Source organism: Eurytemora carolleeae, unplaced genomic scaffold, assembly GCF_000591075.1.
Source record: "Eurytemora carolleeae unplaced genomic scaffold, Eaff_2.0 scaffold257, whole genome shotgun sequence".
In the NCBI taxonomy this organism is placed as follows: Eukaryota; Metazoa; Arthropoda; class Copepoda; order Calanoida; family Temoridae; genus Eurytemora; species Eurytemora carolleeae.
In genome coordinates, this window is record NW_019396404.1 from 171212 (window position 1) to 195303 (window position 24092).

Here is a 24092-nt window from a genome sequence, read left to right on the forward strand (position 1 = left end):
CTCAACTTCATATTATGCAATAGAGTTCAAACATAATAAGCTTTAGAAAGGTTGTAACTTTCTTTCAAACTGGAAATAACAGTCTCACATATACATCAATTATATTCTACAAATCTTTATATTTATATATTTACATATTTCCCTTGGATGTTTCAGTTTTTATCAAATCCACTTAACGTCAAAATGGCTGAACCTATCGCGACAAAATTTTTGTGGATAATTTCAGGGAAGGTTTAAGTAGGTCGAATTGACCCTTTTGACCAGATAAAAATGATGATTTTTAAAAATCAAAATTGTAAACATGGTTTTTTACTTCTTGCCTGATGTTCAAAAAAATAATGGCGACTGGTAAAAGACTGTAAATGATCACTTTAAGGTTTCCCCGTTTTTGTGCATTTTATTAGAGTTCATTTATTTTTGTATAAGGCTTCAAATGCAAACTTTTACTTTATAGGAATATTCGGAAATAATTCAAAATCGACTAAAATTACTAGAATTATGTCTGTGTACGGTACGTACATTATTACATATAATAAATAGGTATATTATCCACACAGTGTACATTTTTAAAAATCTATTAAACAACTCAAAATATATCGGCAAAATATGTCTATAAAAAAACTTAAATCGGATCAGGGTGAAATATATACCGAAAAAAATATGATAATTTACCAATAAGAAAAACAAATTTATTTTATTTATTAAATACGGAGCAGTTATTGTATAGAGTCTCTTTAAAGTAAGTGTTATTAAGTTCTCCCATGGAGTGTCTCAAGTTGGGTTGGGTTTGTCTAAATTGTAACGGCGGGAGAAAGGAGGGGGGGGGGGCATCCTCACCCCTAGAAAATTTGAGGCGCAATTTGGAGAAGTCTAGCTCTTTAAATTCGATTTTTGAAGAGAAATTAAACATTTTTTGGTCTATGGCACCACTTAATCACTCAATAATTAGATAATATTGTTTTTCAGGAGAAAGGGGGGGTAATACGTTTCCCCTCTAATCCTATTACATTCAATCGTTTCAGAGTTATGACAAAAAACTACCAAAATACCTTAAACGGTAATATTTTGCCGGTTGGATATAAAAGTTATCGTACTTCGCGAACAATATTCAAATTATCCCCCCCCCCCCCAACCCCCCGCCATGGAAATTTTAGAAAGCAGCCCCTGTTTCAAGGTTATAATGCAAGGAAAGTTAATTGCAGTTGCGTATACTCTGCGAACATATTGAAACCAGTTCTCTCTGGGAGGAATTTGTAAACAAGAATAGATGCATAAGTGTTCGTCTAGTATCCGAGGAGGTTAAAAGCATTGAGTTTTGATAATTCACATAATAGTTTCTTGTAACCAGAATATTTCATTGATTTTTTATGTAAAAGATGGATCCCATGTCAGACTTCGACATCCGTCTTGTGTTTACATTACCGCCCAGAGACAGTACACTGCAGTAAAAAGGTGGGTACACCTCTGAAATAACTTTCCTTTCATTATAACCTTGCCCTGTCTAAAGTATATTTAGAGCTATAGTGTAGTTTATGATTAATGTATAAAGAATTATTTATTATTCAAAACTACACAATATATATTTATAACACTTTACTTTAAGGAAAACGGTGAAAACAGAATTTTAAAGAACTACTTTCTAATATTTGTAAAAATGTTGGTATTTAAAATAGAATTAATTTATAGAGGTTTAAGGATGCGACTTCAGATACGACTGTACTTTTTTTTAATAGATGGTTCCCTGTAACTATAACTTAATTCTTTTTTTTGAAAAAATATTAAAAATATCATTCTAGAACTAAAATTTTACATATCGGACAAATTCAACCTTTACCTTGTAGTATTTTGACTCCGTAAGGTAACCGACAAAAAAGTTCTCTAAAAATAAAAAGTCTCCGGAAATAAAGTCCTACCATTTTGAGACTTTATTATCTAGGACTTTATCCTGGTTCCAGTATGATTTTATAAATAAAAACTACCCAGGAAAAAAGCCTATTATAGTAAAACATGCAGATGCATAGAAAAAACGTCTTAGACTTTTCCTCAAGCCTTAGGACTTTTTTCTTGTTTTTTGTTTCTTCGGATTATTTTCTTCAGGACTTAAATTCCTGTGATCTTCTTTCCTTAGACTTTATTTGCAGCTCCCAAACTATTTAAGGAAAAAAAGTCCCAGGAATCTAAAACATTTTGTCCTAGGACTTCAGAAAATTGGGGCTTTTTTACCAAAGTTTTATTTCCTCTTTTTTTCTGGTAACTTTCTTACATAGATTCACTCCGTCTACATATTTAAAGGCATCTATATAAAGTTCATGAAAAAGTTGAAAATTCATCAGGAAATAAAAACTAAAAATAAAACTTATAAATAATCCATACTTTCCTTAATTAGTGTCACATTAGGAGCTAGAAACTAGATTATAAATACAGATTACAAATTACATTATGTATTTATAGAGACCAGTCTGACACTTAAAAAGAATATATTAGAAGCATACAATGCATTACAAAATTTGAAAAGCGAATAAATTGTAAAAATGTTAATCTATATTTCTATCTTCGGGTGTTTTAAAAATAAAAAATACAATCTGCTCAATGAATTATCTTTTCAATCTTATATTGAACCTTAAAATATTAAAAGTTACGCAAAGTTGCGTATGCATAACATCGTGAAGTTACGCACAGCAATTGAATAATTGATAATCCGGTTTATTTCATATTCTCCTCTCTCAGCATATACACTAACTTAGGCTAATAAATATACATATAATGTATATATACTAATATAGATTAAATCATGAGGACTGCAGTGCAAACCAGAAATGTGTAAACGGATATTGTGGAGACAAAACATACTTTGAAGCTTTACAGAATATGAGGTGTACCAGTGGCTTACAAATATGGAGATTACTACTATATTTATTACATACCTCAACTACCCACACTTCAAGAAATACCTGACCTACCTGACCTACCTGAACTACCTGGCCTACCTGACCTACCTGACCTACCTGACCTACCTGACCTACCTGACCTACCTGACCTACCTGACCTACCTGACCTGTCTTAATTACTTGACTTACCTGACCTACCTGACCTACCTGACCTACCTGACCTACCTGACCTACCTGACCTTTCTGACCTTCCTGATCTTCCTGACCTATCTGACCTACCTGACCAACCTGACCTACCTAAACTACCTGAACGACCTAACCTACCTGAACGACCTAACCTACCTGACCTACCTGCCTACATGACCTACCTGACCTATTTAGACCCTGTTGACTGGAGCATACTGTTGTATAGATCTTTCTGGAACCCTGAAAGGCTGGCAATCATCCAAAGGAAAACAGATAACCAGCGATATAAGTAATATAGGCAATATAAGCAATATAAGGAATATAAGCAAGTTAAGGAATATAAGCAACACAAGCAATAAAAGCAACAAGCTGAAGTACCCGGCGTTGCTCATGTAAAAAATACAAACAATATAAGAAACAGAAGAAATTAAATCAATATAAGCAATATACGCTGTAAGCTGTACTTGAATCAGAAAATATAGTAGAAGTTTATCTAAATATAATTATTCTATGAATGTATATTATATAGTAGAGGTTTATCTATATATAATTATTCTATGAATGTATATTATATAGTAGAGGTTTATCTATATATAATTATTCTATGAATGTATAGTATATAGTAGAGGTTTATCTATATATAATTATTCTATGAATGTATAGTATATATTCTAGAGAAGGGTAGAATATAATTATCTCCCTGATTGCTGTTTAGGCCAAAAACACTATATTCAACATTATAAAAGATAGAAAATAGACTATCAAGCACAATAGGTGGCAGTACACACAGGACAAACCAGAGTGAGCAGCATTCGGTTTCTTCTACTTTAAATCACAAGTGTTTTGGTATAAAATTCCACAACCTTTTACCTTTCGGATTTGTTTATTCTATACTTTTTCATTCAAAATGCATATGCCGACAAAAAAGTATTTTTAAAAAAAGGTTAAAAAATTATTTTTAAGGGTCAAATTGTGATCGAAAGTCAAAACTTTCTGGATTATTGACAGAACCGTTAAATCCACGTGAGTAGAGAAATGGACCAATAATACACGACGTCACAAGTAACAAATAGAACAAGGAAAACGAAATTTTTTCACATTAATTGACATGTTTTCCAAGATTAAATAAAAACATGTTAAAACAGAAAATAAAGAACACAAAATTGCACGCATTTTACCGTAAGATAAGAACTTTATTTCAAAATAATCAATAATTTTCTCGGACACAAAAACTAAGTTGGCACTTGTGACGTAAGAATACAGCGGTACTGAGTGTACAAATTCTACTTTGCCATCTATTGTTACTAGAATCTATTTGGAAGTGGGGGGGGGGGGAAGGGAAGGAATGAAAATGATTGGAAATGGTGAAAGAAGGAGGATAAAATGAAAAAAAAAAATTCATTTCATGTGACTTTTTAATTTAGCCTTGAATTGCCACTAACTCAATTTTTTTCATTCCTATACCTTATGGTTTAAATATTTGATATCTTAAACTTTAATTATCTAATTTTAAAGAATTCATTGTTAGAAATATCTATAAATGTCTACGATACATTCCATGCTGCAAAGATAAAAGGAGAAGAAAATCAGAGTTTGTGGCAAAAACTCAATTCTTTTCCATATTGTTAGTGGAGTGAGGACGACCAAGTATAATAATTAATATGCAGTTGAACATCCTGATTGATTGTTCGTTTAATAATTTTTTGGATCGTCTTGTTATTTTGTTAGACACTCACACACTATATTATAGTGGAGTGAGACTAAAATGGAGGTTCGGCTGCAGATCCTGAGATATATATGGGGCTGGAATAAGAAATACTCAGTAAACGTTGATGAGAATATTGAGGGGAGGGGGGAGGGGAGGAGGGGGGGGTTAAGTATTATGCATTGAATGTTGATTTAAGCAAAGTGGGAGGTTTAAATAGTGGTAGAATAAGGAGATGGGAAAGAACTTGAATAGGTACAAAAGTGCTTAAAGGATTTAAAAAATAGGATAAAAAGAAAACCACCCGAAAAGTTTGAAAATGACCGAAGGAGGTAGAAGTATCGGAGCTTTTTTGCAAGAATGGAATTTAACTGAAGAACGGAGAGATGAAAGGGGAAGATGATAAGCAGAGGGATGAAAGGGGAAGATGATGAATTAAAGGGAAGATAATAAGTAAAGGTATTAAAGGAAAGATGATAAGATGATATATGAAAGGGGAAGATGATAAGATGATAAATGAAGGGGGAAGATAATAAGTAAAGGTATTAAAGGAAAGATGATAAAATGATATATGAAAGGGGAAGATGATAAGATGATAAAGAATAGTCAGAGGGGGAGGGGGATTATCTGATAACAAGAGATATATATTGGGTGTATAATGCAATAGATATCTATGTGTAATGTATAATATATACCAAAGCTGTGACTACGGTTTAGAAATAGTTTTATTCTGATGTGATTTTGATAAAATTCACAAAAAAGGCCATGGGTCAAATTATATAATAACTGACTAATGAGTAAAATTATCGAGAAATTCTTTAAATATGAACTACCATGCAGGGATACATTTAGTTGCTTTAAGTTTGCTGATTCAAAGATTTTGAAATCTAAAACTTTTGAAAGCTTAAAAGCAAAAGAGCAACCAAAAATTAATATTTGTTGCTACATTTTTGCTGTTCTCTTCCTCATTTAAGAGGTTTTTTAGGATATCTAAGTAAATATCAGTGTGCCAGGTCTTACAGATAAACTTTATGTCATATCGATGTTTCATATCAATGCATTGATCTCAAATTTGGATATAAATACCGTATAATTTTTAGTATTTTGGCACAACTACTATATGTCTTCTATGATAGAAAATGTCTTAATTTTCCAATACTGATTCAGCAAAATATAAAAATAAAGGAGATGAAATGATTAATAAACAATTTCTCGGAAGGGTGATGAGGATGGGATGGATGATATGACAGATGGAAGAGTAATCATATTCGATATTGAAGAATGAAGATATAACGGGGGGTTACTAGCACATATTATGGATGGAGTTGGAAGGATATTCATTAAAAGTTTGGCAAGTTGTGTACATTGAATAAAGATAGATTACTAGACAACAAATACAAATAGAAACCACATTATAACAAAACTAGTGCGCACGCGCTTCTAGTAAAATTGATGCACACATCGGGGGATTGTCAGGGGGGGGGGTCAATTTATTCTGTGCACGCCCCTAATCCTGGTTCACCCGGTAGTTAATCATTTAAGCAAAGTTGTTCAACACTGCAGGATTGTATGACAGAACCATTATTTGAAAGGAGGTTGAAAGGAGGTTGAAAGGAGGTTGAAAGGAAGTTGAGATTTAATACCTAGAAATTAAGAATTGATTGTTTCTTTATGTAAATTCTGATATGGTGCCCGCAGCATAAGGAGTTTCAGAAATAGACCTATTTAATGATATATATATGTTTATTTTTACAATGTTGTCATTTTTAGGTAAACTTTATTATTTATTAGAATAAATAAAAATTATAGTTTAAATGAAAAATGGCTTTGTAAAATCCACGATGAGTATGAAAAGGTGTTCAATCGTAAATCAGTCTGTACATAATAATTGGTAACCAAAAGCGCGTCGCAAGATGAGTTAGGTTCATTGTACATTAGGTTAGATTATTTACTACAACTAAAGTCAAGAATTAATTAAATTTTTCAAAACATTTATTTTTAATATTTGCCAAAATACATTTTCCATTATAATATTTGCCCAAAGTAACATTTGCTTTATGTTACAGTTACCATCTATATATATACTTTTCTTGCTTGTCTCTCCGTCTGTTTGTTTGTTTGTTTGTATCCATAAACGTCAAAACGGCTGAACCGATCGGTCCAAATTTTTTTTGTGGGGCCTCACGTTACCCCTGAGAAGGTTCATGGATGATCAAATTTTTTAAAAATTTGCTTATAATAAAATTTGATTTTTGAGAATTTTGAAATCCACGAAATGTTTTGATAAAATCCGCGAAATTTTTGTTTGTTTTTGTTTTACCATAAACAAAGAGAAAATGAAAAAGAAGATGGACGTGAAGCGCCCTAAAAGCCTAGAAATAGTTAAATTTGCTGTAAATTTCGCCCTTTAAGTTTTTGCAGTTCATTAATCTAATTCTAGTTCAAACAGCCCCAGAGCCTGTCCTAGCTACAGCGTTCAGAAAAGCATGTTTTATGCAAGGTACTAATGCGAGGAAAGTTAATTGCGGTGTGTATACTCTGCAGCGTACATATTGAAAGCAGTTCTCTCTGGGCGGAATTTGTAAACAAGAATAGATGCATGAGTGTTCGTTTAATTACTAGTATTCGAGGAGGAACAAAGCATTTAATTTTGATAATTCACATAATAGTTTCCTTTGACCAGAATATTTCAAAGATTATTTTTGTGAAAATGGATTCCATGTCAGGCTGTAACATCCGTCTTGTGATTACTTTTCCGCCCAAAGACAGTACACTGCAGTACAAAAAATGCGTACACTTCTTAAATAACTTTCCTTGCATTAGTACCTTGGTTTTATGAGTGTGCGCAAAATACATTATATAGTAAAGAATATTGGTTTCTTAATTTAAAGGTGTTAAGTTCCAGTTCAATTAGGAAAATTCGAATTCTTTATAAAATATTTGAATTAGATTGATAATTAGATTCCATTCCTAAGTTAGTTCTAAAATTGAATTTAAAAGAAATATTTCATTACACAAAATTTTAAAACTAGAAATTAAATTCATAACTCGACAATGTTTATAACATCGCTGTTTATCTGTGATGCAACAGCTACGTGGGACAAGAGCTGTTGTGACAGCGAGAATGAATACCCGTTGATACAGCCACCAACAAATCTGACAGATACTGATTTATCGAAGGTAACTTTTTTCTAGTTAATACAGTTAAACCATACCATTCATGTCTCATATCCTTTATGAAGGTAACCAGACCTTGTACTTTTTAGCAGAAATGAATTTTATAATTTTTTTTTCATTCAAGATTTAATTATCTCTCTACTTGATTTAAATGAATTATTGAATTGATCTCGTAATATTTATTAAACCATGTCAGGTTTTTAAACACTCTGGGATCTTTCATGGCGTGGCGAGGAATTCATATGATTCAATTAAATAAAATAGAAAATAGAAATAAATAATATTAAATAGACTTCATCCAAACTTTTTTCTTTTTGGATCTGCTTGTATTGTAAACGCAGACTCTCCTAATATTTTTGGTTTGCAGTTGGGTATAATACATGTTACTTTGCTTGGCAGTGGCACCGACGAACTTGAATTTATCAGAATTATTCATTAAATTTAGTATTTTATGTTCATTGAACATTTTAAGATCATAAATTGAGTATAAAAGTCGTCTTTATATTCCCAAGTTTAATTTTTACCAATGTTTTTCTTAATTCTGCAGCATTTTTTAGACCCTTTACCAATTGATGACACCAACCTTTCGTAATAGAATTCATAAGACTTCAAAGTAAAAAGTCGTCAGGCATTTAGTTTGCATTTCTATAGAACTTTCTGCAATTTTTTTTCTTAATAGTTGATATTTTATAAACAAATTCTCCATAAATGAATTGAAGAGTAATATTAATAATAATCTATGCGATATTATTTCTTTATCTTTCCATTAAACAGAAGACGACATTTACAAAAAATTATTTACCTTTTATAAAATTGGACATTTTTGACCTCCTCTCACTTTCTCCACCTAAAATCTCAATCCACAATACGTCAGAAAAAATACATTTCATAAAATCTGAAAATGTTCACTAACAATTATTTGCTATTTAGACAAAAGAGATGCGTAACTTTATCACAAATGCAGCTATAATTCACCAAAGACGATCATCATATCCAGCAAATGATTAAATTAATTTTGAAATACAAATTCAATTTAAGTTAACTTTTATCGCAAAACATTCACAATTATGTAAAATAACTTACATTTACAGTCACTGAAAAAAGGATTATATTGCAAAAATTATTCGAATATTCTACATTTTAATTCTAAGAAATAGTAAATTTCAAAAATTCTGAATCCGCCAATTTTCGATTTTTTTCAGAATATCCCAAAAAAATCACCATTTAAAGTCAAAATCTAAAATAAAGTGCCATCTTATATTTTATTTTGGTTATTTTGAGATTATAGAAAAAAAAATTGAATTTATGAATGTTTAAGGGTAGAAAAAATTTTGCAAAAAACGGCTAAATTAAACGCCATCAAAAAAGAAAAAATTATATATTAAACAAGTGTCTGTGCACCTTATAAGCTACCACTCTAGTAGAAAAATGTTTTGACCTTATTATGAACCAACCTAGTTTTTTTACAGTCCTTTTAAGAATATGCCCTGGCCCCAGCAGTCAGCACTGATAATAGAAAAACCAAGTTTATTTATTAATTTTAAATATTTCAGTTGGATCGGACTATCGCGCACATGAAAACTTTTCAAATAGAGATGCCAGTCTGCCTTGGTCTTCCTTATCAAACCATGGTTAAACTACCTTCTTGTCAGGTATAGTTGAACTACCTTCATATCAGGTATAGTTAAACTACCTTCATGTCGGGTATATTTGAACTATACCTTCATGTCAGGTATATTTGAACTATACCTTCATATCAGGTATAGTTAAACTACCTTCATGTCAGGTATAGTTAAACTACCTTTATGTCAGGTATAGTTGAACTACCTTTCATTAGGTATAGTTAAACTACCTTCATATCAGGTATAGTTGAACTATACCTTCATGTCAGGTATATTTGAACTATACCTTCATGTCAGGTATATTTGAACTATACCTTCATGTCAGGTATATTTGAACTATACCTTTATGTCAGGTATAGTTAAACTACCTACATATCAGGAATAGTTGAACTACCTTCATATCAGGTATAGTTGAACTACCTTCATGTCGGATATATTTGAACTATACCTTCATGTCAGGTATATTTGAACTATACCTTCATGTCAGGTATAGTTAAACTACCTACATGTCAGGTATATTTGAACAACCTTCATGTCAGGTATTTTTGAACAACCTTCATGTCAGGTATATTTGAACTACCTTCCTGTCAGGTAAAACTACCTTGTACAGTACAGTTGTACAGTTGTACAGTTGTAGAGCTGGTTGTACAGTTGTACAGTTGTAGAGCTGGTTGTACAGTTTTACAGTTGTGCAGTTGTACAGTTGTACAACTGGTTGTACAGTTGTACAGTTGTACAGTTGTACAGTTGTACAGTTGTTCAGTTGTACAGCAGGCTACTTTTCCGATTATCAGCAGTACCGTATGAAATGTTATCTAAGTAACAATTAAGAAAAGATATAAATTCTGGCTATTTCCCTACTTGTCTCTAATTCATAAATAAACAAAAAAAATTTCGAAGAGAAACTGAAATTGAAAAGTATTAGCTTTCAGACTTGAAAATAATTAAGGATATATCTTCATACTTTTAGCTTGACAATGGTTTCAAAGTGCTTTTGCGATTAAGGCATCTGGTTAAATGAAGAGTAAACATGAATTTTGTCAAACCTTGACAGTCACAATTTTATTTATCTTAAGTTAGGAAATGAGACATAATTTGTAACAAATCTTGATTTCTTATTTCTCATCTGAAAACATATTACAATTATAACAGTATAAAAACTGTAACAAATTCTTGTACCATGGATATTTTGTTACAGTCGTATTTGTCAACCAACATGGTTATAAATGGGATGTAAATCCCCTGGTTTTAGACGGAGGGGGGCACGTGGATTTAACGGTTCTGTCAATATTTCAGAAAGCTGGGACTTTCGATCACAATTTGACCCCTTATATAGGATGTCCCAAAAAGCATGGGAATTCAATGACAAATTGGATATCGTCTTTGTTTTGAATTAGTATTATAATACCTAATTTCAAAAGCCATAATATTATTATGGCTGCTAGAGTTAATTTTATGAAAAGGGTAAAAGACTGTAAAGATGTGTTTATAATGTCTCCGCAAGATGAACAGTGAAGACGGACAAGTTTACTCTGTTTGTATACTCTAATTTTCTTGTTTTACTAAGTACAACCTTATGCAGTCATATACATAAACAAACAAAATGTGAACATAGCAGACGAAACTCTCACAGATTACAGCTTTCTCAGTAGGTATCACTATCCCATGTTTATCACCCTGTACATAACTTTATAGCCTTTTTTCTTAAAGAATTTTTTGTTTGCATATACATTTTGAATGAAAAAGTATAAAATAAACAAATCTGTAAGTTTAAAGATTGTTGAAATATAGACGAAAACACTTTTGATTTCAAATAAAAGAAACAGGATGCTTTTCTCTGTGGTTAGTTCAGTGTGTCATAGTCCCATTTTCACTTTATTAAATGAAACAGACTTGGTCCAATAACACAACTTTTTNAGGAGATATAGCCATGTTTCAGGAGATATAGCCCTGTTCCAGGAGATATAGCCCTGTTTCAGGAGATATAGCCCTGTTCCAGGAGATATAGCCCTGTTCCAGGAGATATAGCCCTGTTCCAGGAGAATTTACTCCCATGTTTCAGGAGAATTTCACCTCTGTTTCATTAGAATTTTCACCACTTTTCCAAGAGAATTTACACCCATGTTCCAGTAGAATTTAAACCCATTTTCCAGGAGAATTTATACCCATATTCCAGTATAATTTACACCCATGTTCCAGAAGTATTTACACCGGCGTTCCAGGAGAATTTACGCCCATGTTCCAGTAGAATTTACAACCCTCATCAAGGAGAATTTAAACCCATTTTCCAGGAGAATATGCATCCATTTTCTAGGAGAATTTGCACCCCTTTCCCAGGAGAATTTACACCATTATCTAGAAAAATTTACACCAATTTTACAGGAAAATTTACAACTATGTTTCAGGAAAATTTACACCAATTTTACAGGAAAATTTACACCTATGTTTCAGGAAAATTTACACCCATTATCTAGGAAAATTTACACCCTGTTTACAGGAAAATTTACACACATTTTAAAGGAGAATTTTCTAGGAGAATAAACTTTGTTTCTAAAAGTTAAAAATTTGAAGAATAGAATCCCCAGTGGACATTGAAGGGTAATCAATATTCAAGATAAGAAGAGGATTTTAGAAATACCTCCGTCAAGAATAATAGAACCAAAGATGAAAGGGGGGGGGGTGCACGAAGCACTAAAATTTGCCCCCCCCCCCCCGAGAAGTTTGTTTAATATTTAGGATTAAGGGGAAACACAATTTGAATTTTACCTTTTTTTAACCAGCAAAATCCGCTAAATACGGTTTACAAAGAAAAATGGCAGCTTGAAGTGAAGCCAGCTAAAATGTTTAATAGAAAAGTAGGCGCAAAGTGTTCTGAAAGTGTAGTGCTTTAAATTTTCAGTATCGTCAGGCCGTCCGTAATTGCAGTTTGAATATTCTAACAATGAAGGGGTGACACGTAGGGTGAAAATCTTCACAAAAAAAGTTAATTTTTATGCATATATTATATTACATGCATGGATATTGAAAATTTGCAACGTTAACATAATCTTATTTAGAATTTTAAATCAATTTTAAAAATTCTTTAAAATTTCAAAATGACATATCTATATACTACGATAAAAGCCTACCATCGAATACCAATACTGAATAAAATAATGAATATGTTAAATCCAGAGACTTAGATAATATAGCTTTCGGATTTTTTTTTTCAATAACAAAGGTTCATAGAGTAATAAATAATATTACTCTATGCAAAGGTTACAATTGTAAACCCAAGCTATAGTTAAATAAAGTTTATTTTGTTGTAAGATTTTAAATCTGTAAAATTATTTCAGGATTACACGACAACAACAACAACAACAACTACCACCACGACAACAACAACAACAACAACAAAGAGGCCGACCCCACCACCTAAACTCTCCCAGCAAACATCAGCAGGGCTTGTTGCAACTTCATCAACAGTTTTTCTTCTTCTCCTTCTTTTCGTAAATCTAGAATAAACTCTCCCCCCCCCTCTATACTTTTAATATTTCAAAAATTAAGTTTTAAAAAAGTCCTCCCATGTAAAGCCTGAATCCAATACCAGAATCTCAAGGTCTTGGAGGATAAATAGTTATACAGAGCTTCATTCATCCTCTTTGGACCCAATACATACTTATACAGAGCTTCATTCATCCTCTTTGGACCCAATAAATACTTATACAGAGCTTCATTCATCCTCTTTGGACCCAATAAATAATCTTAACATTTTTAGTTTAGGTGAAAACTAGAATTTATTTTTATTTGACAAATTATTTTTAAAAAAAATTAAACAAAAAAACGCATTTAATGTTATTTATGAATTTGCTACGAAAAAAAGTTTTCATTCTTGTATTAAAATTTTGACTTCAACTTTCCTTTTTCTTTTATTTCGTTTGCAAATATTTTATGAATCATTTGCATATCTGCTAAAAATGCAAAGTTTAAAAAAAATAAAATGTTTCAGGCTATCCGCTATAGTCGGAAAAGTAAAAATTATAAAACTTGACAGACAAAAATTAAAGGAAAATATTTGAAATCAAAACCAAAAATAATTGCTTAAAAATAAAGTTTACGTTTGTCTTCTGTAAAAGTTTGCTTTTTATTAAACTGTGAACATTTTTGATAAAAAGGAAATAATTACCCAAAAATCAATTATTTCAGAGTACAGTTTTTTTCAGATTTTTGTGAAATCTTTTAAAAGTAGAAAACCTTAACGTTTTTTTTTGAACAAATGAAGTTATTTTCCATATTTGTAATTAAAAAAAGAGGATTCTGAAAATGTCAGTTTTCTTTTTTTTCTTAACAAAAATATTTTTTTTTAAATAAAAAAATTGGTTAAAATTATTCCAGAAAGTATCCGGTGCTTAGTTGAGAAATACTTATTTAAAAAATTATTATTATTTCAAGAATTCCAAATAATCATTATTACTTGCATGAATGAAAGTTTCGTATACGCTGAAGAAACATGGGAATTAAAGATTTACAATTTAAAGATTTTTTTTGCAAAACAATCTCTTAGAATTTTCAAAACTGAATTTGTTTCTCCAAAGTTAGACCTGTTAATGTGATCATTGTTTGTACTTTGTTAAAATTGTGAGACTGTTTTGACTGTAGAGTATAAAACATCATAGACAAATGATAAACGAAGAGTTGACACCATTTCTATGATGTAAATAGTATTTTCGCCAGTTGCCAACTTCCCATCTGTGCAATTTCCCAGCAGGCAACTTCCCAACTGTGCAAATTGTGAGACTGTTTTGACTGTAGAGTATAAAACATCATAGACAAATGATAAACGAAGAGTTGACACCATTTCTATGATGTAAATAGTATTTTCGCCAGCTGCCAACTTCCCAACTGTGCAATTTCCCAGCAGGCAACTTCCCAACTGTGCAAATTCCCAAGCGGCAACTTCCCAAGTTTATCCTAGCCGCAGCACTCAACCCCCTAGCTTAGTCCATAATGCAGAATGCGGTTTAACCAACCCCTTGGGAAATTGCACACTTGAGAATGCCTTTAGAAAATACCTAACACCATTTTTATACACATTACACAGAATTGCTTGGAAGGTTCACTGTGTACATCACAATATCAAAGGTTCACTGTGTACATCACAATATCAAAACTACCAATAAACCAAACCATGCAATTTCGCTGGGTTAGTTAATTGTTTACAAATTAAGCCCTAACTCTTCGTTTTCATTTCTCCATGGTAAACATGTAGATATATTGTACATAAATGTACTAGTAGTTGTACACACCATAACCTGTACAGCCAAATTCATGTTCGTGTACAGTTTACATTTTGCATTCTGATATTAATATTTTGTGCAAATTGGTATTGCACTTGTAAAATAAGAAGATATAAATAAAAATACTCATGTAGTTTATTCATTTCTTGTAGATTTTATTGAAAAACTTCCAATACTTATTACAGTGATAACCAGAAAACTCTCAAATAGGAAGACGACTTTTAAGTTTAAATTAGGACTTAAACTAGTTCAATGAACATTGACATAGCAATTGTACAGTGTACTTAGACCCTTTTCACTTAAATAGTGCTTAGCTAAGTTGCTAGTAAAAATATTAGCTTTGTAACAACATCAAAACGGCAACGCTTAAGTATTGCTATAATGTCGTCTTCCTATCCATTTTTTTCTGGTTATCACTGTAGTAAAAAGTAAAAGGCTACCATAGGACTCAGTCCTAAAAGTGGACAGGATCGGATAGAACTTTACATCACATTCAAGCCTGCTATGGTCGGCAGTTCCTGGCTCTTCATGGCTCACAACTCCGGCTCATCAAAAAAACCTTTAAAACAAAAATCTCAAAAACTTTCATAGTCCTCACAATTCTTTTTCCAGGCTTTCCAAAAGTGATCATCCTAGTGTTTATGTTTCTCATTGAACTTCATATGGAATAATTAATATGAGAAAAACCAAAATTAAAAATAAAAATATCAAGAATAAAAAAAAAATTTAAAGACTTTCATTTTATGCTTATTTAAATCTTTTTCAAACAAAATCATAAATTTAAATAGCCTTAAAACTATTTAGAGAACATTACCTTTGTATGATACTGATTACAATTACAGGATTTTTTAACATCTATTTTTTTTTTCTTTGGATGAAGCACCATTTTAAAAGCAGGACTAAAATCCTGAATGGTTTTTGCAAAATGATCTGATCAAGAAAAGGGGGGGGGTCAATTCCCCTTCTACTCTTCTTCCATCGTAAATATATATTCAGGGTGAACCACGAAACATGCAGTAGCAAGAAGATTTGAAAGTCGTCTTGGATATTTGAATTTATTTGAGACATTGAGTAGTCAAGGTGGTGTATTTTTCGACCTACGCAAATCCGCTTTACTTCGCTTCTGACATACGCCAAATTCGCTATACTACCCATCCGACCTACTAGCACGTGATTTTAAAGCTGTTATATGGACTTGTGGCCGCAGCGCTCGGCCCCCTAGCCTCAGCGCTCGGTCCAGAAATTGTCGAAAAGTTAGGTGGTCGGAAATTCAGTGGGTGGAATGTTGCGTAAGACGATGTAACATTACCGTCGTGAACCTTCTTTAACATAATTCTTGAAACAATAATCACAAAATTCTTCTAGTCCTGGGATTTCCAAAATGAGGTCTGAGCTGGGAACTTTTGAATGGTGGATATCGGGATTAATACTTGATCACTTTTTCTTTATCTCGAGATTAAAAAATGCTTGTTCTCCTCATGTTATTAATCTCCAGAGCTTGGAACTTTAGAATGGGATACCATTAATCCCGACTGCTTAACCTAATATCCAATGTGGGCACTTCTTGCTTAATCCACTCTTTTTTGGATAAAGTACAGAAAAATTAAAAACCGGTTTTTTAAAAATAAGAGTCCTTCCCATTTCTGTTATATTAATCTTAAATGGCGCGCAAAATTTTAAATTTCCCGGCTTCTGATAAGCGACTCTAATTGGTTGAATTTTATACACTTTCCAGGATACAAATACAAGATTAAGTTAGTCTTGAGATTAAGGAAACGAAAGGATTAAGCATTAATCTCGATATCCACCATTCTAAAGTTCCCAGCTCAGATTAATTAACCGATCGGGATTAAGGATATTATATTCTAAAGTTTTCAGCTCTGGCTCTTTTGTGCTGTCCATATTAACGAAAATGTTGAGAATTTCGTTCAAATTTCAATTTTGTTAAATAAAAACCAAAATTGTGGAAATCTGAACAAAATTCTTCATATCTCCGGTAATCTTTAAAGTTCAAAAAAGTCAGACAACATTTTGTAAATGTCAAGACTAGGGGTATTTTGTGACTGTTAACTCTAGAATTTAACTTCTAAATTTGGTTTATGAATCAAAGCCCTAAAATATTTCAAAGATTAAAGACAACTTTTAAGTCATCTTTCTACTTTCATGTTTCGCAAATAGATTCTAGTTCAATAAGATGTCAACGTAGAATTTGTACACTCACAGTCCAGCTGTATTGTGACGTCACAAGTGTCAATTTAGTTTTTGTGTCCGACAAAATTATCAATAATAGTAATAATTTTAGAATTAAGTGCTTTTTCTTACATTAAAATTAGTGTAATTTTGTGTTCTTCAGTTTCTGTTTTTACACTTTTTTATTTAATCTTGGAAAACATGTCAACTGTTGTGAGACAAATTCGTTTTCCTTGTTATATTTGTCACTTGTGACGTCATGTATATAATTGGTTCATTTCTCTGATTGTACTTGATAATATATTTGATGTTTCGTGGGACACCTTATATATATTATAATATTATTACATTATATATATATTTTATATACAATATATATATATATATATATATATATATATATATATGCAAAGATTGATTAGAAACTCTATCCTCTCTAGAAAGACAGGTTTTCAGTGTTTAGTATTTACACAAGAAACTAATTATCAGGATAACCCTGGAGAAGGGAAAATATACAATATACATACAGTGTATCCCAAAAAAACTCGGAATAAAGTGTCAACTAACAATTAATGTGATCCACAGTTGATAATTTGTTAATCTGCAATTATTTGACCGTACAGTGATAACCAGAAAACAATGGAATAGGAAGAAGACATTATAGAAATTTGATATTGTTACAAAGTAGATAGTTTTACCAGACACTTTCTAAATCACTAATTTATTGAAATAGGTCTGTCTGCACGGCACAATTCCTGCGTCGTAAGTAAATAAATACTTAATATTAAATATCTAGAAAAAAGATAACCATTTAAAATTATTAACTATGCCTCGTACCATTTTATTTAACAAAAGTTATAAAAAATAAATTTTAAAAAACATTGTTAAAAATAGTTTTTTAACCAAATAGAAAATGAATAATGATTCAAACTAAAATAAGGTTTGTTTACATTATATTGTTTATTCTTAATGTTTATGTTTAACTGCTACAGGTTTAGACGGATCATATGGATACACTTTAATAGGTTTAGCACTTCCAGCCTCTTTGAACATCTGCTCATCCATAGCTCGTCTAAACAATTAAAATATTTTGAAAAAAATTTCGATTTTAAAATAAAATGTTGAATTCAATTTTTTTATTTTGGGCTCATGTTAACCCCAGGGGGCCAGGGGACCCATAAGTTTCCTTAAAAGAAATTCAGAATTTGGTTCAATCGTTTAGTCAGCTATAGCTAACATATTTACATACATACATAAAAACAAATTTTTAATATATAATATATATGAGCAAGGGAGCTTTATTATAAAGAGGATTTCCACAAATTTTAAAATAGTTATGCTGTACAACACTGTTATAAGAAACATAAAATGAAATCAAATGAAACCAAATGAAACCAAATGAAACCAAATGAAACCAAATGAAACCAAATGAAATGAAATAAAATGAAATCAAATGAAACGAAACGAAATAAAATGAAATGAAATGATTTTACTAGATAAACAACTTTGGTAAAATCGTTTAAAAAATAATGGTACACAATACAAGTGCAATAATATTGAGATTCTTTTCTTTCCAGCATTTATCTTCTATATAATAAAAGAAGACATTCATATATATGTTGCGTATAGCCGGCCAAAAGGCTGGACCGATTGGACTGAAATTTTTTGTGAACACTCATGGGTTGCCAGGGGGGGAGGTGAAATAGGCAAAACAAATTGAAGTTTTTCCACACGTAACGCCGGGCTTTTCAGTTTGTATCGTATAAGATGTGTAGATTTAAAAAGTATATCTAAAAGCTGATCTACAGGGTGTTCCATAAAACATGAGTTGATGAATGTCTTCTTCCGTAATTTGTTAAGCTGTTTAATACCAAAGAAAATAATAAAAAAAATTGTACGGCAGTCAAATAGTAAAATTGATTTCGAAGTACGTTTGAAAAAAAAGATTTTAGAACGAAATAAACTGCAAGAAGTGTTTAATATCTAATACAGTATATGGAAGAAGACATTCAAAACTATTCACCAACTGTCATGTTTCGTGGAAACATCCTGTACTTTCTTTTACCTGTCTGCAATATCGCTTTGTAGCCTAAAGTTGTCTACACTCTCTCTAACAGATTCCCTAAACGCTCATTTTTAATAATGATAAAATAATATTTACTTACAGTGTGAAACAGAAAACTCTGGAATAGTAAGAAGACTTTTAGAATCTAGTTATAAATTTAAAAAGTCGAAAAGGCATAAGCTACAGCAATTGTGCAGTGTAAACAGACACATTAAACTAAATTAGTGTATTTTAAGGTGTCTAGTAAAACTTTTGTAACAACATCAAATACACCTAGGTATTGCTATAAAGTCGTCTTCCTATTTATTCGTTTTCTGGTTATCACTGTATGAAAGCAAATTATGGAAAAAATTAATTGCCATCGTTAAAGTTTGAATAATTATGGGCACTACTTTATTTCTACCTAATATTTCTTAAAAGAGAGTTTAGATAAAACATCCTCCACGAACTTTTAAAGTGCTTGCATAGCCTTGCACTTGATGTATTATGTCTAAGTATTCAACATATTCTTGATATATTATGTATAAGTATTCAACATTTTCTTGATATATTATGTATAAGTATTCAACATACTCTTGATATATTATNGACTAGGGAGTTTATACTTCAGGACTAGGGAGTTTATATTTTAGGACAAGGGAGTTTATATTTTAGGACTAGGGAGTTTATATTTTAGGACTAGGGAGTTTATAAGTTTGTATTTCAGAACTTGGGAATTTATATTTCAGGAGTTTGTCATGTCCATGTCATAGATGTGCTATAGCTTACTTGAATCCCTTCTTTTTCCCAGGAACATCGCTAGTCTTGTGTTTTATCAGCTTAGGTATATTCAACGCTGACCGAACAGCGGGAATTCTGAAAACAACGCATTTTAAATTACCGCAAAAGTTCTCACAAAAGTAAGAAAATTTTTAATCAAATTCTTACATGTTGAAAATAATAATGATAATGGAAATCAAGGCCTAGTTCAAAACAAAAATAACTGCCAAGGATGGAAATTAATGTAAAAAAGGCATTAGTAAAGTGCTTACATTTTTAAGGTATATGTCATTGTCGGCGTTGTTCAAAAAAGCCCAAAATTATAAAATCTTTACTTTTTGTAATTGTAACAAATTATACCCTTAAAGCCTTTGTCTAATCATCAATGACAGCGACCTTATTTTTCTAACTGAAAAAAGTCACGGAATTTATACTTGATTGCGTAGCTGGCATGAAGACGGTCCAGAGCGAACACTTTACAATCCCGGCACTAAACTTTGGCAGGGGCTGAAGTGGAAACATCAGGTACGTGAGAGGTGGGGAAAGATTACTCATGATTTTAATTAAGCGCGGCGTTCAGTCAAGTCAGCTGTAAAACTTGAAAAAAATCTTTCCCCACCTCTCACGCTTAATGTTTACCCTTCAGCCCGTGCCCTAAACTTTAAGCTGGAAAAATAAGAATATATCCGTCATCCTTGATCAGATAAAAGTTTATTTGTAATCATTAAGAATTAGAAGAATGTAGGCCCGTAGCGTAACTCAACATTATTTCTATAGTCATTTGATAACAAATTAGTTTTACCTAAGAACTGAAGCCTGAGTGATGGAAATCAGATTAGTCATAAACCAGTAGAAGGTTATAGCACTGAAATAATAGATTAGTCATAAACCAGTAGAAGGTTATAGCACTGAAATAATAGATTAGTCATAAACCAGTAGAAGGTTATAGCACTGAAATAATAGATTAGTCATAAACCAGTAGAAGGTTATAGCACTGAAATAGTAGATTAGTCATAAACCAGTAGAAGGTTATAGCACTGAAAAAGTAGTTTAGTTATAAACCAGTAGAAGTAGGAATAAAAGAAATAAAAAGTGAAACTTAATCTTTAGCTTTTCTCTGCTATACATCTCTAAAAGAAGGAATATAGAAACTCAGAAATCAGGAATGAAGTACACGCTGATACCGGTTTATCACTTATCCTGCTCTTAAAAAATGGAACTGGAACTTATCCTGCTCTTAAGAATGGATCTTATCCAGAGTTGGGTATAGAAAGGATATTTGTACTCCTCATATGTGTAATGTGGTGCAAAACTAAAAAAATACATGCAAAGTCGCCTACTCAATTAATTCTGGGTCTTTCTGATAATGACTGTTGTATAAACATCGAAGATTGTAGGTTGGATACTGATAGGTTACGGCACTTCAACCGTTAAAAAATGCTATGCAATAAGGTAAATAAATTAAGGCAGAGGTGACAGTGGTAATAAAAAAAAACAGTGGTATGATTGTCGCCTTTATTACTTACTTTCAATAATTAACTTAATCAGTTAATTCCGTTAAAAATCAGAAAATCTTTTACGACGATTTATGATGAAAAGAAATAACGAGAACGACAAATATACCGCTGTTTTCTGGTTAACCATGTTATTTAATCTTTAAAGATTTACCATGGGAAGTTGATAGAGAAGGGAACAAGAGCGAAAGGTAGACATGTCATTAAAACTCTTCCCACAGGTCCCATACTTTCCAGCCGGTTCCCATCTGCGCCAATTCGGACCTGTTCAGAAAATAATCATATGTCAATTTCCCATCTGCGCCAATTCGGAACTATTCAGAAAATAATTAAAGATCAACATAAAATTCAGACCTATTCCAGCAAGAGAGGGGGTGCAGAGCAACCATAAACCCCGCTAACTGACCTCTGGTGCCTTCTGTTTCGCAAAATGACCTCCCAGCCAATCAAAATCATCTCCAGGCCTAGATGCCGTGATATAAAATTTGTCTAGCTGCAATAGTTATTTGTTATTCACAAATTTAAGAATTTGTGAAATTTATGTATAAAAAATTCTTAATCTCAATTACAGGCTTTTTGATACAAATTGTTTATGTATAATTAAAATCTTTTTTCATCAAACTGAGATTTTTTGAAAAAAAAACCCAATTATTTTTATTGGAGATAAGAACGTTGGACGTGGAGACAAAGCATGAGACATGGAAATAATATTGGTTGGATGAGAGGTCATTCTGCGAATCAGGATACTGTAGAGGTCAATTCGCGGGGCTCATGGTGGCTATGCATCACCTCCCTCATCCAACAAATAATTATAGATCAACATAGAATTCAGACCAATCACTAGAAGAGAATAGCTCAACATAGAATTCAGACCTATTCACTAGAAAATCATTGATTTACATAAAATTCGTCCCTGAAAACAATTTGCTGTGAGGCTTAATCAAGACTATGCTGTCCAAGCGTGGTCACCCTGGAACCAGAAGGATATAGACCTCCTTGAGGATGCATGCTCAGAAGAGAGTTGTGAGAATGACGGCAGGACTGAAACCTGATCTTACCAAGATAAGCTGAAATAACCACTCTTACCCTCCAATCTCCATGAACCAAAGATGATACAAACTTAGAAAATACTGCACCAGTAACAAATAATAAAATCCTTTAAGCAAAACAGAAATATGACCCTAATATCACAATTATTTAAACGAATTTAAGCGTAGTTAAGAAAAGTACTCTCCAAATTTTTTTCTTTAATCAAAGAAAATTTGGGAAAAAAACACGCCGGCAACTTGACAAGTTTAATTTTTAATTTATACACCTCAATACGCCGGAGATGGGTTTACATACCTTTTTAGATACTTAGATTACAGGATGGGCGAGATTAAAGAAATAATATTAGCTTTTGTTTCTGAGCTATCAGCGAACCTTTATTTTTATTATGGTTCATGGATTTTAGAATAATCAGAAACTTTTAAAGTTGGATTTAAAAAAAAAAAATTATAAAATGGCTTTAGAAGCATAATATTTTTATTTCGACAACTATTGTGCTAAGTCCAGGGAGTGTTGAATTATTTGATTACTTTCTACCGACGACGACCTAACCTCTGGACTGTGCGGGCCACTCCAGCTATCCTCAACATGCTCCTACCTGGAGTTCTGAGGATCACCACCCAATTAACCAATTGTTATGAGAGGTTCTACAAAAAATGTGGGCCCGACGGCTCAGCCGTTTGAAGTTTAATAGATACAAACAAGCCGTAAATATTTATGTATATATATGTACCTGTAAATATATAGAAGCTGAAGTAAGGATAGGAAGAAGATAGAAGGGATCAGCCATTGTTAAATTCTCAAACCATAGAATACCCCCAACCTCCATACTTAACAGGGATTTAAACCATTAAAATCTAAACATTTCGAGAATTGGAATTTTTTTATTTATTTTACTTTTAAAGTCCTTTAAATGCTTAAAAGAAAAGAAGAAAGTTTTAAAATATGGATAAACAATATAAAATAAAAGAGGAAGGGGTCAAAACTTTCAAACCATCTTTTTTATTGGGTAATTTTAAAATTCAGATTAGGAACCTGGGAACTGGAAGATTTGCCATTCCTCGTAGTCCAAGGAACATCGACATAAAGATAGGCATCTGAACCAGGATAGGCAGCACATTCTGATAATAGGAAACTTTATAAACAAATAGTCAACGTATCTCTTCTTTAAAGAGTGCCATTATACAAAAAAAACGAGTATAGAAATGCGATCAATTTTCTGTATTGAGAATTTGAGAGCTTAAGGCCGCGTCATTTTCTTAAAAGAGACAAGAGACAAAGAGATAATGTTTTCTAACTTTTCATTTATTTCTCTGAAAAGTTTGAAACCAACCTTGATAGGATTTATTCCTGATTTCTTCATATATGCCTGGAGCTGGTTGCCAACCATAGCACTCTCCATTGTATCTCCTCGACGCCTAAACATATAATTTGAAGAAGCGTTGTTAAATGGCGCGTTGGGAGATTTAAAACTCCGACACACACCGCTAGGTTCTCAAATTTAACAGTGCAAACAAACTTCACCACATTTGCCCCCCCACTACAAATAACTTTTTGTCAGTGGTGCATGCACTGTGCAGTGTGCAGGTTTCTTAAAACTTAAAGGATTAAATGAATAAAATAAAAAGAAAAATTATGATTTCCCCCCCCTATGTTTCCCTTC

At 32.0% G+C, this 24092-nt stretch overlaps 2 protein-coding genes across 3 annotated transcripts in view; one reads left to right on the plus strand and one right to left on the minus strand.

The window, feature by feature from the left end:
* The first annotated feature begins 3273 nt into the window (after positions 1-3273).
* LOC111702597 (zinc metalloproteinase nas-14) lies at positions 3274-13378 on the plus strand. Its single transcript, XM_023474338.1, has 4 exons — positions 3274-3339; positions 7871-7959; positions 9510-9608; positions 12914-13378. The coding sequence occupies exons 3-4, from the start codon at positions 9531-9533 to the stop codon at positions 13079-13081; spliced, it is 246 nt and encodes an 81-aa protein (XP_023330106.1). The 5' UTR covers positions 3274-3339; positions 7871-7959; positions 9510-9530; the 3' UTR covers positions 13082-13378.
* A 4602-nt stretch (positions 13379-17980) lies between these two features.
* Positions 17981-24092, minus strand: part of LOC111702582 (mitochondrial inner membrane protein OXA1L) — a 7449-nt gene continuing 1337 nt past the window's right edge. The window contains exons 3-10 of one of the 2 annotated variants that reach the window (XM_023474323.1): positions 23763-23847; positions 23465-23550; positions 23163-23259; positions 21537-21646; positions 20671-20733; positions 19878-19964; positions 19110-19166; positions 17981-18116 (exon numbers count right to left, since the gene is read on the minus strand). In XM_023474323.1, coding sequence (XP_023330091.1) covers positions 18011-18116; positions 19110-19166; positions 19878-19964; positions 20671-20733; positions 21537-21646; positions 23163-23259; positions 23465-23550; positions 23763-23847 — 691 coding nt within the window. In that variant the 3' untranslated portion in view covers positions 17981-18010. Of the gene's footprint in view, positions 18117-19109; positions 19167-19877; positions 19965-20670; positions 20734-20817; positions 20906-21536; positions 21647-23162; positions 23260-23464; positions 23551-23762; positions 23848-24092 lie in introns of those variants that run through there. The other variant, XM_023474324.1, reaches the window with a different exon arrangement.

Excerpts from the sequence above, each read along its gene's own strand:
- LOC111702597 (XM_023474338.1), top strand. The coding sequence starts at position 9,531 with ATGAAAACTTTTCAAATAGAGATGCCAGTCTGCCTTGGTCTTCCTTAT. Across the intron at positions 9,609-12,913 it reads TTAAACTACCTTCTTGTCAG|GATTACACGACAACAACAAC; the intron begins GTATAGTTGAAC and ends AAATTATTTCAG.